The 19,041-nt window shown below is 48.7% G+C and overlaps 1 protein-coding gene across 1 annotated transcript in view; it reads right to left on the bottom strand.

The window, feature by feature from the left end:
- Nucleotides 1-3,498: 3,498 nt before the first annotated feature.
- LOC121285158 (cyclic nucleotide-binding domain-containing protein 2-like) overlaps nucleotides 3,499-19,041 on the bottom strand; it is a 63,364-nt gene continuing 47,821 nt past the window's right edge. The window contains exons 10-11 of the mRNA XM_041201404.1: nucleotides 8,846-9,009; nucleotides 3,499-5,069 (exon numbers count right to left, since the gene is read on the bottom strand). Of these exons, the coding sequence (XP_041057338.1) occupies nucleotides 4,730-5,069; nucleotides 8,846-9,009 (504 nt within the window). The 3' untranslated portion in view covers nucleotides 3,499-4,729. The remainder of the gene's footprint in view (nucleotides 5,070-8,845; nucleotides 9,010-19,041) is intronic.

Raw genomic sequence — 19,041 nt, 5'->3', positions numbered from 1 at the left:
GGGAATGGAGGAGTTTAGGGTGGGCCTCCACTGTGCCCAGCAGGCGCCCCAGAGAGGCGTCACTAAACCTGGGGGGGCTGCCGTCTGCTTTGCTTTCAGGGCCGCCTGTTGCCTGGAGCAGTCCTGGTCTGAGGTAGGCTGTGCTCTGGTGCACCTTAAGCATGGCGACACGAGGAAGGGAGCGCTGTCACGGTGTGGCGGGCAAATCTGAGCCTGCCCCCGCCAGCGATCCGGCGTGTTCCCCACACACGCATTATTGATGAGGCGGGAGGCGCTGGGAAGTGGGCGATATGGCACAAAAACCCCACCATTGCGGCCGGCAGGAAAAACATCTCTCTTCACACCCGCCACCACACTTCGAGCGATTCAGGGAAAATCGGAGGTTTAAACCTAATGCGCCTGCGTCGCGGACACTAATAATTAGTTACCAGCATGGTAATAATCCTTAACCCTGCCAGAAACTCATGTGGTGCTATTTTACCTCTCGCGCCCACCGTTCCACCTTCGGTCCCTTTAAGGTCAGACGATACTTGCCTCCCAGTTAACCCTGACCGACTCCAGGCTGCCAACTTTAGTCACCCTGGCGGCTTTTTGCTATCAGCTCTGTTTTCAACAGCCCCGCCCCTGCTCCTCAGCCATTGGCCAGCCAGCACATCTGGCCTTACAGCGCCACCCCCCCCCACCCCGCCCACGTCAACTGGAAATGCCATTGGCTGATTGTTGACTGCCAATCCAAACCACCTTTATCCCATTTTTAATATAGTTATCAAATACAGTTTCTTCAACGCCTTCAACTGGTCCACGCTGGCATTTATTCTCCACGCGAGCCTTTGCCCCTCCCTCTTCATTTCACCCTGTTAACATATCCTTCAATTCCTCTTGTCACACTCAGTACAAGTGTGAGGATAGTGGATATTATGGACTGGAAGATCACACTTTGTGTAAGTGGACACAAACTCTGTTTAAGTTGGCTGCAACTAAACATGTGACTATGGACGCTTAAACTGTGGACAGTATTCGATTCTGTGGCCAATATTTTGTTAAACGTGAGCCTGGAATAAGGGAACTTTGCAGCCACCTGCGACGCTTAAACCCCTAGAAACATTTGAAACAGCTGAACCATCATCACTGAAAGACTTCTAATGCGGCCAGAGTACCCTGCTTGTTCCAACTTCCAGGTCCACCTGAGACCCAATCTCCTGGCTGTTCATCTAGAAGAGGCTTCGCAGCTTTAGGAGAATCCTTTGTCCCTAAAAGACCTGCCCTCCAACCAAAGTGTCAACTCAACCAAGAAGACAAGGGGGCTGCAATGGCGCCCTCAAGTTCCCATTCCATTCCCTTTTGAAATCATGGATCGTCTCCGCTGTCTTTGTGGGCAGCGAGCTCTGGGACGTTATGGGTCATTGCCACTCATTACCGCTGCGTAACAATGGTTCTCCCTCGCCTCCTCCCCCACCCCATCTTTCGTGTGCAAGCAAGAGTCAGCACCCTCGAGAGGAGAGGGAGCAATTGGAATCAAAATGAGAGCAGGATTCATCTCCGAAGTGATCCCATAGAGCTCATGCTTTCGCTTATCTGTTTAATGATTTAGCTCATCGGAGCTGGGTTGGCCGGAGAGACCTATTTGTACGTTGTAAACAATAGCAATATTTATTGAAAACAGCCCCCGAGCCAACTCTGCTATTGTTGGCTGTCGGGAAGGAACAGGCAATGCTTCAGCTTGCTCAGAACCTTATTAAAGGATGCGATTGTGCAATTCACTCCAACTGGAGGGAGTTAGGCTTCTCCCACAGCTGATACGTAGTTGGAAGGCACATTAAGGTGTTTGGCTGGGAGCAGGGGTTTACAAAGAGATACTCTTACAACTGGGATGGGGGGAATGCACAGTTTATCTTGCCCCACTACTCCCCAGGTCGTACCATTAGTTTAAAAGTTTAATTCACTCACCAAAATGGCCAGTTATTTACCTTCGCTACTTTAGACCCAAACTAAAAGAGACCTTAACCAGGCTTCTTTCAATAAACACAGAATGATTGATTTCTTTTAAGACAAATCTTCCTTTTAAAAACAGGTTGTAAGAACTGGTTAATACACAACTGCAATCTGGAAGTAAAACTATCCATCCCTTTTAAAAATACCACAGCGCGCACACACACAGACCAACAAACAAAGGACAAACAGATAGGGTCTCTGCAGAGATGGGCTTTAGAGCTTAGGCTTTATGAAGTAAAGGATAAGATTTACAGGGTTTCGACTCTGTCGACCTGGAGCTCCCTCATGTGAAGACAGGCCGCTGGTCCTATTAGCTGTCTGGAGGTTCTCACCAACGGAGGCGTGGGACAGAATAGAGCTGGATCAATCCTTCCTGTCTTAGTCTCTCGGGTTGCCAAAGACAGATAAGTTCCACTGAGGTGAGGGTTCTTAGCTGGATACTAAACCACTCCATTTCAGGCAGGGCAAGGAGAGTGTGAGCTTGTCATGTCTCAGTTTCACCCCAACTGAATTCAAAAAAATCAAGCCCAAAATGTAAAGCTCATCCCTGTCAGGTGATTTCCAGTAAATCACTTGCCTTTGCCTTTAAACCAGTTTTTTTTCCTTCCCATCAATTAAAATAATTCTTCATAGCAAAAGATAAGAAACTATGGCGAAGTAACAAGTTACACTGCAGCAACTCACCAAGGCTCCTTCAACAGCACCTTCCAAACCCATGACGTCTACCACCTAGAAGGACAAGGGCAGCAGACACATGGGGGCACCACCACCTGCAAGTTCCCCTCCAAGCCACCCACCATCGTGACTTGGAACCACATTGCTATTCCTTTACTGTCACGAGGTCAAAACCCTGGAACTCCATCCCTAACAGCACAGTGGGTGTACCTATACCACATGGACGGCAGCGGTTCAAGAAGGCAGCTCACCCAGCACTTTCTCAAGGGCAATTAGGGATGGGCAATAAATACTGGTCTAGCCAGCGATGCCCACATCCCATGAATAATTGTTTTAAAAATGCCCTCGTTTGCTTTCTCTCTCTGTTCAGGTCCCTGGGACTCATGCAGCATCAACAGCACAGGTTGGTGGTGTGCTGTTGTATGATCATGACATTAACTGAAGGTCCCACATCCCCCAGTGTTCCTGCAGTTAACGTAGGAGTAAAACATTTTATTTTAACCCACTTACAAATGATTGACCAGTGCCAGAATGAATAGTATTTTTGAAATTTCTTTTGATTTGCCTACATTGGAGTGGTTTAACAGGCAAATACTTCATTTACTGTGCTTTCATAACATTGAGTCTTGATCACACTGAGTCTTGATCACACTGAGTCTTGATCACACTGAGTCTTGATCACACTGAGTCTTGATCACACTGAGTCTTGATCACACTGAGTCTTGATCACACTGAGTCTTGATCACACTGAGTCTTGATCACACTGAGTCTTGATCACACTGAGTCTTGATCACACTGAGTCTTGATCACACTGAGTCTTGATCACACTGAGTCTTGATCACACTGAGTCTTGATCACACTGAGTCTTGATCACACTGAGTCTTGATCACACTGAGTCTTGATCACACTGAGTCTTGATCACACTGAGTCTTGATCACACTGAGTCTTGATCACACTGAGTCTTGATCACACTGAGTCTTGATCACACTGAGTCTTGATCACACTGAGTCTTGATCACACTGAGTCTTGATCACACTGAGTCTTGATCACACTGAGTCTTGATCACACTGAGTCTTGATCACACTGAGTCTTGATCACACTGAGTCTTGATCACACTGAGTCTTGATCACACTGAGTCTTGATCACACTGAGTCTTGATCACACTGAGTCTTGATCACACTGAGTCTTGATCACACTGAGTCTTGATCACACTGAGTCTTGATCACACTGAGTCTTGATCACACTGAGTCTTGATCACACTGAGTCTTTACCACACTGAGTCTTTACCACACTGAGTCTTTACACACTGAGTCTTTACACACTGAGTCTTTACACACTGAGTCTTTACACACTGAGTCTTTACACACTGAGTCTTTATCACACTGAGTCTTTATCACACTGAGTCTTTGTCACACTGAGTCTTGATCACACTGAGTCTTGTACACACTGAGTCTTTACACACTGAGTCTTTACACACTGAGTCTTTACACACTGAGTCTTTACACACTGAGTCTTTATCACACTGAGTCTTTATCACACTGAGTCTTTGTCACACTGAGTCTTTGTCACACTGAGTCTTTATCACACTGAGTCTTTATCACACTGAGTCTTTATCACACTGAGTCTTTATCACACTGAGTCTTTATCACACTGTGTCTTTATCACACTGAGTCTTTACACATTGAGTCTTTATCACATTGCATTGAGCCTTTAAAGTTTGGGAAGTTAATGCATGGGTCTGTCTGACATCAGCTGTATGGGGCATTTGAATGCTATGCTATTGTGTTTTTATGACATTGTGTTTCTATGATATGGGTCTTTGGTAAAGTCCTCTGACTGGAACACATCGAACGAGCACTTCTTGTGGTGTTGTTGGCAAGCGAAGAGATAGTAAGTAAAATAAAAGCCTAATTTGTGAAAGAACAAAACAAAACAAAAGATCCCAATGCAGTTTCCTGCGGTGATCTCAACAATGGGGAATAGGAATTGGAACAAAACGATGGGAAACAAACTGAGATTTTGGACTTTTAAAGGGAGCTGTATAGGAATGCCTAGGACCTAGTCAAGGCAGCAGACTGCCTACACTAGATGGATGCTTGGCGATCGCATGAATGAGTTGCAGGTCCAGCTTTGGCAGTGTGGTGCTACCATCCATTGATCTGATTACTGGTGCTACATAATACGAGGGCTTCGAGAAAAGCATGCTTCGATTGCTGGCAATCTCCGGTAGGTTCAGGATGCCCGTCTTGTCGATCTCGTATATATCCTCACCCTGCCCCGACACTGCAGCCTGGCCAGAGGTTGAATAAAGATGGGGCTTGCTAGGGAGCTGGGCAATCATGTTCTTTTTAAGGATTTTCCAGATATTATTTTTGATAAAGCAGTCGCAGAGTTCATCATCACTTAAAGAGAGAGAGAGAGAGAGAAAAGTTTGCCACCCGCACAGTCAGAGAGCTGCACTAACACTAACAGGGAGTTTAGAGCAAACTTCTTTGGGAGAAAAGACAACTGCTGTGTCGGACACCTTCATTCACACAAAAGGGTGGAGGGAGTCTGGAAATGTTGCCACTAAAAAGCTGTGGAGCGTGCGTACAATTACACAGGACTTGCAGCAGAGGCCATTCAGCCCTACTGGCCCATGTCTAGCGTTTATGCTCCTCTCGAGTCCCCTCCCACCCATCCCACTTCGGCCGAGTGACACATCCTTCTCACAAAGCACGATACAGCAGCTGCCGGAAATCCGAAATAAAAACGGGAAATGCTGGTTATGGCAGCCGCTGTGGAGAGAGAAATCGAGTTAACGTTTCGGGGTCTGTGACCTCTCATCAGGACTGGGAAAAGTTTAGAGATGTAATAGGTTTTGAGCAAGTGAGATCTGTCGCCCTATTTCGTTTCCTGTTCTTTCTGTGCTTTGGTTTCTCTCTCATTTTTGCTTTCATTCGGCAGCACCCCTACTCCACACACACCTTTTGTTTCCTTGTTGCTTTACTTCCCCATCACCTGTCATCAGAACTGGAAAAAGTCAGAGGTCAGTAACTCACCTTCCGACTCCCCAAAGCCTGTCCAGCATCTACCAGGCACAAGTCAGGAGTGTGATGGAATACTCCCCGCTTTCCTGGATGAGTGCGGCTCTCACAACACTCAACTCAACACCATTCAGGACAATGCGGCCCTTCCTTTGGCCCTGGAAGAGTCACTCTTCCCTCATTCAATCTCTCCTGACTCCCACCCTATCACAGGCCTTCATTTGCCCTTGTCCCGCCCAGTCCTTGCTCAAAACCTATCCACAGAATCACAGGATTGTTACCGCACAGAAGGAGGCCATTCGGCCCATCATGTCTGTGCTGGCTCTCCCGAATGAAAGCGCCATTCCCCTGCCTTCTCCCCGTAACCCTGCACGTTCCTCCTTTTAAGATAATGGTCCAATTCCCTCTTGAATGCCTCGACTGAAGCTGCCTCCATCACACTCTCTGGCCGGTAGGAAAAAAAAATTCTCATTTCGCTTTTGCTTCTTTTGCCAATTATTTTACATATGTGCGCTTTTGTTCTTGTTCCTTTCACGAGCGGGAACAGTTTCTCCCCATCTACTCTGCCCAGACCCCTCATAATTTTGAACACCTTTACAGTGCAGTGTATCTTGTAGATGGTACACACTGCTGCCACTGTGCGTCGGTGGTGGAGGGAGTGAATGTTTGTGGATAGGGTACCAGTCAAGCAGGGGCTGCTTTGTCCTGGCTAGTGTTGAGTTTCTTGAGTGTTGTTCGAGCTGCACTCATCCAGGCAAGTGGAGAGGGTCCCATCACACTCCTGGTTTGTGTCTTTGTATATGGTGGACAGGCTCTGGGGAGTCAGGAGTTACTCACCTCTAACTTTTCCTAGTTCTGATGAAAGGTTACAGGCCTGAAACATTAACTCTGTTTCTTTCTCCACTGATGCTGCCTGAGCTGCTGAGTGTTTCTAGCATTTTCTGTGTTTATACCATACCCTTGTATTCCTTTCGCCCTGGTATGCTTCCCCTTAAAGGCATTGATGCTATTTGCCTCAATCACTCCTTATGGTATCAGGTTCCACATTCTAAACACACACTCTGGGTGAAGGCGTTTCTTCTGAATTCCCTTGTGGATTTATCAGTCACTATATTATATTCATGGACTTTAATTTTGGTCTACACTGCAAGTCACTTATCAATTTTATAAACATTTCACAATTGAGGTTGATAGGGTTTTATTGGGCAAGGGCATGAAGGGCTAGGAAACTATGCTGGGTAAATCTAATTGAGACATAAATCATTGGTGGAGCAGTCTGGAGGGGCTGAAGGGCCTCGCTCCTGATCCATCTCCTTCTTGAGTTCTTTGCCAAAAGGTAGCTGTGACCCTCCCCGCCATAATCTCCACCGTGGTTAGGGCAACAGGGCAGGCCCTGAATCCACCTCAGCCAGAAAGGGGCTGGAGTCCTGTGCTGTTGGCACCAATCTGATCCACATCGGCCGTCCAACCAACTAACCACCCACCCACCCCCCTGCAAGGAGCCTGAGTCTCTGTGGCCATACTTTGGTCTGAAGCTATGCTTGGTATTGGTAGAGGTTCCAGATCCCTGCTCTTAGCACCTGCTGTTGGTTTATGTTGGTGGGATTCACAAGTTGATACGCAACCTAAGCACCAAAGGAGTGTCATATTGGGCTCAAAACATTAACTCTGTTTTGTCCAGATGTGCATTTTCTACTTTCATTTCCAGCATTTGGATTTTATGATATTAATATGTAGCCTGTTTGGCCACATTGTGGACTTCCTTGGTTATCAAGTGCTGAAGTGGGATTTGAACCTGGAGTGTTTGGGCTCAGAGGCAGGGATGCTACCCACTGCACCACTAGACCTCCTCCACCTGCTCCCATCGCTTCCTATAATTTAACTGAGTGAATTTTCAGTCCAATTTCTATTATTCAGGCAAGGGGAGCCTATGGTTGGCAGAAAAAACTGTGGGCCAAGCTCTGGTTTTCATTCCCTTCCCCCTTCACATCAGGAGAGTTGTCAGGGCCCTCCTTATAGTGGCAGGGCCAGGATCTGGAATAAGCAGTATGGACACAGATGACTATGTGGGGGGTAGGATTAGTAAGTTTGCGGATGACACAAAGATTGGCCGGGTGGTTAACAGTGAGGTTGAGTGTCTTAGGCTACAGGAAGATATAGATGGGATGATTAAATGGGCAGATAAGTGGCAGATGGAATTTAACCCTGAAAAGTGTGAGGTGATAGACTTTGGAAGGAGTAATTTGACAAGGAAGTATTCAATGAACGGCATGGCACTAGGAAGTTCTGAGGAACAAAGGGACCTTGGCATGTGTGTCCATAAATCTCTGAAGGCGGAGGGGCACGTTAGTAGGATGGTGAAAAAGGCATTGGGGACACTTGCCTTTATCAATCGAGGCATAGATTACAAAAGTAGGGAGGTCATGTTGAAGTTGTATAGAACCTTGGTGAGGCCACAGCTGGAGTACTGTGTGCAGTTCTGGTCGCCACATTATAGGAAGGATGTGATTGCACTGGAGGGGGTGCAGAGGAGATTCACCAGGATGTTGCCTGGGATGAAACACTTAAGTTATGAAGAGAGGTTGGATAAACTTGGGCTGTTTTTGTTGGAGCAGAGAAGATTGAGGCCTGACCTGATCGAGGTGTACAAGATTATAAGGGGCATGGACAAGGTGGAGAGGGAGCAGCTGCTCCCCTTAGTTGAAGGACCAGTCACGAGGGGGCATAAGTTCAAGGTGAGGGGAAGGAAGTTTAGGGGGAATGTGAGGAAAAACTTTTTTACCCAGAGGATGGTGACGGTCTGGAATGCGCTGCCTGGGAGGGTGGTGGAGGCAGGTTGCCTCACATCCTTTAAAAAGTACCTGGATGAGCACTTGGCACGTCATAACATTCAAGGCTATGGGCCAAGTGCTGGTAAATGGGATTAGGTAGGTAGGTCAGGTGTTTTTCACGTGTCGGTGCAGACTCGAATGGCCGAAGGGCTTCTTCTGCACTGTGAGATTCTGTGATTCTGCGACACTCGCAGGTGGTACCCATGGAGCAGAGTGTTTGGGCTCTTCAGTACTGTGCCAGTTCATCACCAAAAACCATTTTTATCTGTTAATATGTATGTGCTTACCTCCTTACCCCAAGCCTCCATGACTTTCACTTACCTTGGGTAAATGGATTTCAGTTTCTGAACTTTGTGCAATGTTAGGGGGTCCGTTAGTTCGGTAAAGGTCTGCATGTCGATCCTTACAATCTTGGTGCCTTGGCTCTTGATACTAAATTCTCTCTTATCCTTGAGGTCATTGGCCACAAAGTATTGCCGCAGCCCCTGTGAACAGACAATGGCAAAACTGCTTGAGCACTCCCTAGCGATTGGGTTCTCGGTCACACATGCTGAAGGGTCAGGAGACTCAATATAGGCTATAGAAGGTCAAAGGTGAGACATCATTACACTCTCAGGTTCAACACCGCATCACTCATCCATTAGAGAATGCCAAAAAGAGCCACATCCCAAATAAACACTCTGCTCCAGGGTGGCTGGACATTGGCTGAGGATCATGGTGTCTAATGCCAGGGTTCTTAGCCTCTGATATTCATTCACAGGATGTGGGAGCCGCTGGCTAGGCCAGCATTTATTGCCCGTCCCTAATTGCCCTTGAGAACACCATCTTATCAGGAAAGAAGCTGAATAGTTTCTTGAAAGGGAGAAGAATACCTGTAAACCGTGTCCCTCTGTGTTGCTACAGTATTGGTGAGATCCAGCTGGGAGTGCTGGGTGCAGTTTTGGTCTCCTTACTTAAGGAGCGATATACTTGCTTTGGAAGCATTTCAGAGAAGGTTCACGCGGTTGATTCCTGAGATGAAGGGGGTTGTCTCATGAGGAAGGGTTGAGCAGGTTGGGCCTGTACTCATTGGAGTTTAGAAGAATGAGAGGTGATCTTATTGAAACATAAATGATTCTGAGGGGACTTGACAGGGTAGATGCTGAGAGGATGTTTCCCTTTGTGGGAGATACTAAAGATAAAGGGTCTCCCATTTAAGATGGAGATGAGGAGGGGTTTCATCTCAGAGGGCTATTAGTCTTTGGAATTCTCTTCCACAGTGAGCAGTAGAGTCCGGGTTAATGAATATATTCAAGGCTCAGTTAGATTTTTGATTGATAAAGGAGTTAAGGGTTATGGAGGAAGTGTAGTTAAGGGCACATCGGATCAGCCCTGATCTTATTGAATGGCAGAGCAGGCTTGATGGGCTGAATGGCCTACTCCTGCTCCTATTCCTTATGATCTTATGCCTCATGGACATTCAACATTCTTTCTTCACTGGCTCTTACCAGTTTACAAGGTTGCAAGTTCAAGCCCAGATCTAGGTTGATGGCAAGAGAATTGGAGGTGGTAATATTCAGATGAGACATGATTACAATACCAAGTCTGCCTGTTTGTAACAGGTTCAGGTTCTGGTTCAGGTAGACGCTTTGTAAAAAAGCAGTGATGTCCTCTGATAAGCTGACCAACATTCTTCTCTCAGGCTTAAATCAATGTGGTTGACTCTTAACTGTCCTCTGCAATGGCCTAGAAAGCTAGTCAGTTACATCAGCATGACAGGGTAGATGCTGAGAGGATGTTTCCCTTTGTGGGAGATACTAAAGATAAAGGGTCTCCCATTTAAGATGGAGATGAGGAGGGGTTTCATCTCAGAGGGCTATTAGTCTTTGGAATTCTCTTCCACAGTGAGCAGTAGAGTCCGGGTTAATGAATATATTCAAGGCTCAGTTAGATTTTTGATTGATAAAGGAGTTAAGGGTTATGGAGGAAGTGTAGTTAAGGGCACATCGGATCAGCCCTGATCTTATTGAATGGCCCACAAAGCACTGCAAAGCCCTCCTGGCCAACATGTGGGGATACTGTGCCAAAACTGAGAGAGTTGTCCCACAGGCTCATCAAGCAACAGCCCGACATGGTCATACTCACCGAATCATACCCTAACAGCCTATTTCCCAAACACCACCATCGCCATCCCTGGGGATGTCCTGTCCCACCAGCAGGACAGACCCAGCAGAGATGACAGCACAGTCGGGAGGGAGTTGCCACCAGAGTTCTCAACATTAACTTCAGGGTCTGTGATGTCTAATGACATCAGGTCAAGCCCGGTCAAAGAAACCAGCTGCTGATTGCCACCTTCCGTCCCCCTGCCCTCAGCTGATGAATGAGTGCTCCTCCACATTCAACATCACTTGAAAGAAGCACTGAGGTTGACAAGGGTACAGGATGTACAATGGGTGGGGGGGTTTCAACATCCGTCACCAAGAGTGACTCAGTAGCAACACTACTGACCGAGCTGGCCAAGTCCTAAAGGACAAAGCTGCTAGACTGGGTCTGCAGCAGGTGGTGAGGGAACCAACATGAAGGAAAAACATACTTGACCTCATCCTCAACAAGCTGCATGAGGCAGATGCCTCTGTCCATTGGTAGGGGTGACCACTGCACAGTCCTTATGGCGATGAAGACCCATCTTCATGCTGGAGATAGCACCAATCGAGTTGTGGGGCAATACCATCATGCTAAATGAGATAGATTCAGGACAGATCAAAACTAGGCATCTAAGAGGCGTTGTAGGCCATCAGCAGCAGCAGAATTGTATTCAACTGCAATCTGTAATCCCAAAGCCTATCGTTACCATCAAACCAGGAGATCAACCATGATACAATGAAGCGTTCAGGAGAGCATGCTAGAGCACCACCAGGTATTGCTAAAAAAATGCGCTGTTAACCTGATGGAGCTCAACACTCCACCACTTGCACGCTGAACAATGGGAGTAGCATGCGATAGAGCTAAGTGACCCCACAACAAACCAATCAGCTTCTTAGGGTGGTGTCCTAAGCCCATCCACCTTCAGCTGCTTTATTAATGACCTTCCCTTCATCATAAGATCAGAAGTGGGGATGTTCGCTGATGATTGCACAATGTTCAGTTCCATTCGCAACTCCTCAGATACTGAATCAGTCCATGTCCAAATGCAGCAAGACCTGGGCAATATCCAGGCTTGGGCTGACAAGTGACAAGTAATGTTCATGCCACACAGGTGCCAGGCAATGACCATCTCCAACAAGAGAGAATCCAACTATTGCCCCTTCATGTTCAATGGCATTACTGTCACTGAATCCCCCACTATCAACATCCTGGGGGTTACCATTGACCAGAAACTGAACTGAACCAGCCATATAAATACTGTGACTACAAGAGCAGGTCAGAGGCTGGGAATCCTGCGGAGAGTAACACATACCAATATATAAATTAAGAGCAGGAGGAGGCCACTTGGCCTCTCGAGCCTGCTCCACCATTCAGTAAGATCACGGCTTTCTAATTTTAACCTCAACTCCACATTCCTGCCTACCCCGATAACCTTTCACCCCCTTGCTTATCAAGAATATATCTAGCTTGTCCTTATATACAGATATTCAGAGACTGCCTCAACCACCTTTTGAGGAAGGGAATTCCAAATTCTCATAACCCTCTGAGTGAAACAGGGCGACCCCTTGTTTCTAAACCTCTAGTTCTAGATTCTCCCACAAGAAGAAACATCCTCTCCATACTCACCCTGTCAAGGCCCCTCAGGATCTTATATGTTTCAATCAAGTCACCTCTTAGTCTTCTAAACTCCAGTGGATACCAGCCTAGCCTGTCCAGTGTTTCGTCATGAAACAACCTGCTTATTCCGGGCATCAGTCTAGTAAACCTTCTGTAAACCCCACCTGGTGCCCATTGCCTGTTAGGATAGGCGCCAACACCCCACGACCCTGAATCGGATAAAGTGGTCTGGAAAAGTGAGCGAAGTGAGTGAGAATTAGTTCGTTTTATTTACTAATCTATCTTAGCTCTGGTGTTTTAAGGAGTTATTACACACTGTCCCTTACAGCAAGCATTAACCGGCCAATCAACTGACTAGATTCCTGTGATGTCACAATTGTTTGTTACACTCAGATTCTTCAGCAGCTGAAATTGTCACGACCCCCCTCAATTCCCTCACTCCCCATGACTCCCCTCCACTCCCCTTGACTCCCCCGCTCCCCTCGAGTCCACCGCTCCCCTCAACTCCCCCGCTCCCCTCATCACCCACACTCCCCGCAATTCACCTGTTCCCCTTGACTCCCCCACTGCCCTCGACTCCCCCATTTCCCTCCACTCCCCCACTCTCCTCGATTCCCCTGCTCCCCTCAATTCCCCCGCTCCCCTCGATTCCCCCGCTCCCCTCGATTCCCCCGCTCCCCTCGATTCCCCCGCTCCCCTCGATTCCCCCGCTCCCCTCGATTCCCCCGCTCCCCTCGATTCCCCCGCTCCCCTCGATTCCCCCGCTCCCCTCGATTCCCCCGCTCCCCTCGATTCCCCCGCTCCCCCCACTCCCTTCGACTCCCCCGCTCCCCTCAACCCCCCCCCGCTCCCCTCGATTCCCCCACAATCCTCGACTCTCCCACTCCCCTTGACTCCCCCGCTCCCCTCCACTCCCCTGCTCCCCTCCACTTCCCCGATCCCCCCCACTCCCCCGTTCTCCTCCACTCCCCCGCTCCCCCCAACTTCCCCGCTCCCCCTCACTTCCCCGCTCCCCCTCACTTCCCCGCTCCCCCCCACTCCCCCGCTCCCCTCCACTCCCCCGCTCCCCTCCACTCCCCCCGCTCCCCTCCGCTCCCCCACTCCCCTCGACTCCCCTCCACTCCCCTGCTCCCCCCACTCCCCCGCTCCCCCTACTCCCCCACTCTCCTCAACTCCCCTGCTCCCCCTACTCCCCCACTCCCCTCCACTCCCCCCCACTTCCCTCGACTCCCCCGCTCCCCACCACTCCCCTCGACTCCCCTCGACTCCCCCGCTCCCCTCGACTCCCCCGCTCCCCTCGACTCCCCCGCTCCCCTCGACTCTCCCGCTCCCCTCGACTCTCCCGCTCCCCTCCACTCCCCCGCTCCCCTCCACTCCCCCGCTCCCCTCCACTCCCCCGCTTCCCTCCACTCCCCCGCTTCCCTCCACTCCCCCGCTTCCCTCCACTCCCCCGCTTCCCTCCACTCCCCCGCTTCCCTCCACTCCCCCGCTTCCCTCCACTCCCCCGCTTCCCTCCACTCCCCCGCTTCCCTCCACTCCCCCGCTTCCCTCCACTCCCCCGCTTCCCTCCACTCCCCCGCTTCCCTCCACTCCCCCGCTTCCCTCCACTCCCCCGCTTCCCTCCACTCCCCTGCTCCTCCCTACTCCCCCACTCCCCTCCACTCCCCCACTTCCCTCCACTCCCCCCAACTCCCCCGCTCACCTTGATGCTCCCGCTCATCCTGACTCCCCCATTGTCCCCCCACGACATCCCCACTCACCCCCAACTCCCCCCACTGCCCGCAAATCCCACACTCCTCTACTCCATCACTCCTCACAACATCCCCACCCCCTCTGACCCCCACCCCCCACCACTCCGTCCGATGTCATGATTTTAGTGACAGAGACCACAACATGGTACAGTTTAAGTTTCTTATGGACAAAGAAATAAACAAGTTGCAAAAAAATGTTTTGGATTGGGGGAGAGCGGATTTTAGTAAAATAAGGCAGGATCTGGCCAAGGTAGACTGGGAAAGTTACTTGTGGGGAAATCTACAGAGGAGCAGTGGGGAGCGTTCAAAAAGGAAATGGGGAGGATACAGGCTCAACATGTTCCCTCTAGGGTGATAAGAAGGAATAATAAAATGGACAAATCTCCAGGTCCAGATGATTTGTGTCCCAGACTGCTGAGGGAGGCAAGGAAGGACATTGCAGGGCCTCTGACCCAAATTTTTAATTCCTCTCTGGTCACGGGGGAGGTGCCAGAGGACTGGAGAACAACTAATGTGGTTCTGCTATTTAAGAACGGTTGTAGAGATAAGCCAGGGAACTACAGGCCAGTGAGTCTCACGTCAGTGGTAGGGAAACTATTGGAGAAAATTCTGAAGGAGAGAATCTATCTCCACTTGGAAAGGCAAGGTTTGATCAGGGATAGTCAGCATGGCTTTGTCAGAGGGAGGTCATGCCTAACAAATTTCATTGCATTTTTTGACTAGGTGACCAGGTGTGTAGGTGAGGGTAGTGCAGTTGATGTAGTTTATATGGATTTCAGCAAAGCCTTTGACAAGGTTCCACATGGGAGACTTATAAAGAAGGCAAATGCACATGGGATACAGGGTAATTTGATAAGGTGGATTCAAAATTGGCTTAGTTGTAGGAGGCAGGGGGTGATGACAGAAGGATGCTTTAGTGACCGGAAGCCAGAGTCCAGTGGCGTACCACAGGGATCTGTGCTCGGTCCCCTATTATTTATCATTCATATAAACGACACAGATGACTATGTAAGGGGTAGGATTAGTAAGTTTGCGGATGACACAAAGATTGGCCGGGTGGTTAACAGTGGGGTTGGGTGTCTTGGGCTACAGGAAGATATTGACGGGATGGTCAAATGGGCAGATAAGTGGCAGATGGAATTTAACCCTGAAAAGTGTGAGGTGATAGACTTTAGTAGGAGTAATTTGACAAGGAAATATTCAATGAATGGCATGACACTAGGAAGTTCTGAGGAACAAAGGGACCTTGGCGTGCGTGTCCATAGATCTCTGAAGGCAGAGGGGCATGTTAGTGGGGTGGTGAAAAAGGCATATGGGACACTTGCCTTTATCAATCGAGGCATAGATTACAAAAGTAGGGAGGTCATGTTGGAGTTGTATAGAACCTTGGTGAGGCCACAGCTGGAGTACTGTGTGCAGTTCTGGTTGCCACATTATGGGAAGGATGTGATTGCACTGGAGGGGGTGCAGAGGAGATTCACCAGGATGTTGCTTGGGATGAAACATTTAAGTTATGAAGAGAGGTTGGATAGACTTGCGTTGTTTTCGTTGGAGCAGAGAAGACTGAGAGGCGACCTGATTGAGGTGTACAAGATTGTGAGGGGCATGGACAGGGTGGATGGGGAGCAGCTGTTCCCCTTAGTTGAAGGGTCAGTCACACGGGGGCATAAGTTCAAGGTGAGGGGCAGGAAGTTTAGGGGGAATGTGAGGAAAAACTTTTTTACCCAGAGAGTTGTAATGGTCTGGAATGCACTGCCTGGGAGGGTGGTGGAGGCGGGTTGCCTCACATCCTTTAAAAAGTACCTGGATGAGCACTTGGCATGTCATAATATTCAAGGCTATGGGCCAAGTGCTGGTAAATGGGATTAGGTAGGTAGGTCAGGTGTTTCTCATGTGTCGGTGCAGACTCAATGGGCCGAAGGGCCTCTTCTGCACTGTGAGATTTTGTGATTGTGTGTGTAACTGTCCCACTTGCCCATACTCCACCCGACTGCCCCACTCCCCCGACTGCCCCACTCTCCCTGACTCCCCCACTCCCCCAATGCTCTCGACTCTAGCACTGATCTCGACACCACTACTCCTCCACTCCCGCTGACTCCCCTCTCCCCCAGGCTCCCCCACTCACCCCCAGTCCCCCAATGCTCTCGACTCTCCCACTCCCTATTCCACCTGACTCCCCAATCTCAATGACACTCGCACTCAGACATAGTCCTCCACTCCCTCACTTCCCCACTCACCCCTACTCTCCCACTCACCCTCTCAAGCCAAAACATGCATTCCCCCGACGGTGTCAAAACCCACACTCCCCAACATGCCCCAACTCCTCCAGTCCCCCACCCACTCACACACTCTCCCCAACTCGTCACAACTCCCTGACTCCACCCCTCACCCCAACACCAAACATGCGATGGCACCAAACTCCCATAATCCCCAATTGAAATAACGTCTCAAATATCCCAACAGTCCTGATTCTCTAATCACTGATTTTAAACATTGAATCTCCCAACTCCCTCCTCACTGATTTTAAACAGTGAATCTCCTGACTCCCTCCTCACTGATTTTAAACAGTTAATCTCCCAGCTCCCTCCTCACTGATTTTAAACAGTGAATCTCCCGACTCCCTCCTCACTGATTTTAAACAGTGAATCTCCCGACTCCCTCCTCACTGATTTTAAACAATGAATCTCCTGACTCCCTGTTCACTGATTTTAAACAGTGAATCTCCCGACTCCCTCCTCGCTGATTTTAAACAGTGAATCTCCCGACTCCCTCCTCACTGATTTTAAACAGTGAAGTTCCCGACTCCCTCCTCACTGATTTTAAACAGTGAAGTTCCCGACTCTCTCCTCACTGATTTTAAACAGTGAAGTTCCCGACTCCCTCCTCACTGATTTTAAACAGTGAAGTTCCCGACTCCCTCCTCACTGATTTTAAACAGTGAATCTCCCGACTCCCTCCTCACTGATTTTAAACAATGAATCTCCTGACTCCCTGTTCACTGATTTTAAACAGTGAATCTCCCGACTCCCTCCTCACTGATTTTAAACAGTGAATCTCCTGACTCCCTCCTCGCTGATTTTAAACAGTGAATCTCCCGACTCCCTCCTCGCTGATTTTAAACAGTGAATCTCCCGACTCCCTCCTCACTGATTTTAAACAGTGAAGTTCCCGACTCCCTCCTCACTGATTTTAAACAGTGAAGTTCCCGACTCCCTCCTCACTGATTTTAAACAGTGAAGTTCCCGACTCCCTCCTCACTGATTTTAAACAGTGAAGTTCCCGACTCCCTCCTCACTGATTTTAAACAGTGAAGTTCCCGACTCCCTCCTCACTGATTTTAAACAGTGAATCTCCCGACTCCCGCCTCACTGATTTTAAACAGTGAAAACTCCGGCTCCCTCCTCACTGATTTTGAACAGTGAATCTCCTGACTCCCTCCTCACTGATTTTAAACAGTGAAGTTCCCGACTCCCTCCTCACTGATTTTAAACAGTGAAGTTCCCGACTCCCTCCTCACTGATTTTAAACAGTGAATCTCCCGACTCCCTCCTCACTGATTTTAAACAGTGAAAACTCCGGCTCCCTCCTCACTGATTTTGAACAGTGAATCTCCTGACTCCCTCCTCACTGATTTTAAAAAGAATGATCCTGAGGGTTCTTGACAGGGTGGATGTGGAGAGGCTGTTTCCCTCTTGTGGGAGAATTTAGAACTAGGGGTCACTGTTTCAAAATAAGGTGTCACCCATTTAAGACAGAGATGAGGAGAATTTTTTTTCTCTCAGAGGGCCCTGAGTCTTTGGAACTCTCCTCCTCAGAAGGTGGTGGAAGCGGAGTCTTTGAATATTTTAAGGCAGGAATAGATAGATCCTTGATTAACAAGGGGGTGAAAGGTTATCGGGGGTTGGCAGGAACGTGGGGTTGAGATTACATTCAGATCAACCATGATCTTATTGAATGGCAGAGCAGGTTCGAGGGGCCGAATGACCTACTCCTGCTCCTAATTCGTATGTCTGTATGCAGTATAATGTGGGAAAATGTGAGTTTGTTCATTTTGGCAGGAAGAATAGAAAAGTAGAGTGTTACTTAAATGGAGCGAGACTTCAGAATGTTGCAGTACAGAGGGATCTGGGCATCCTTGTACATGAATCACAACAAGTTAGCTTGCAGGTACAGCAAGTAATTAGGAAGGTAAATGGAAATGTTGGCCTTTACTGCAAGGTGGTTGGGATATAAAAGTAGGGAGGTCTTGCTACAACTGTACAGGGCACTGGTGAGACTACACCTAGAGTACTGTGCACAGTTTTGGTCTCCTTACTTAAGGGGAGATATATACTCGCATTGGAAGCTGGTCAGAGGTTCACTCGGCTGATTCCTGGGATGAAGGTGTTTGTCTTATGAGGAGAGGTTGAGCAGGTTAGGCCTATACTCATTGGAGTTCAGAAGGTTTAAAGTTTATCTTATTGAAACATAGAAGAATTTGAGGGAGCTCGGCAGGGGAGATGCTGAGAGGGTGTTTCCCCTTGCAGGGGGATCTCAAACTAGGGGGCACAGTTTCCAAATAACGGGGCTTCCATTTAAGACGAAGATGAGGAGGAATTTCTTCTCTCAGAGGGTCATGAGTCTGTGGGATTCTCTTCCCCAGAGAGAATTGGAGGCTGGGTCATTGAATATATTCAAAGCCAAGTTAGACAGATTTTTGATTGAGAGTGGGGTCAGCAGTTATGGAGGGCAGACAGGGAAAGTGAAGTTGAGGCCACAATCAGGTCAGCCAGGATCTTATCAAATAGCAGAGCAGGCTTGATGGGCCAAATGGCCTACTCCTGCTTCTATTTCTTAGGTCTAATAATGCAGGGTGAAGGTGTGTATATGGAATTTGGTCACAGATCAGCCATGTTCCCATTGAATGGTGGTACAGGCTTGAGGGGCTGAATGGCTTCCTCCTGTTCTTATGCTCCTATCTAAATGATGCATGGCAGCAGTTCGACAAGAACTTCCAAACCTGCGACTTCTACTGCCTAGAAGGAC

This window comes from Carcharodon carcharias, chromosome 12 (genome assembly GCF_017639515.1).
Source record: "Carcharodon carcharias isolate sCarCar2 chromosome 12, sCarCar2.pri, whole genome shotgun sequence".
Classification (NCBI taxonomy): domain Eukaryota; kingdom Metazoa; phylum Chordata; class Chondrichthyes; order Lamniformes; family Lamnidae; genus Carcharodon; species Carcharodon carcharias.
Note: the sequence above shows the minus strand (reverse complement) of the source record. Positions and strands in the feature narration are given on the sequence as shown.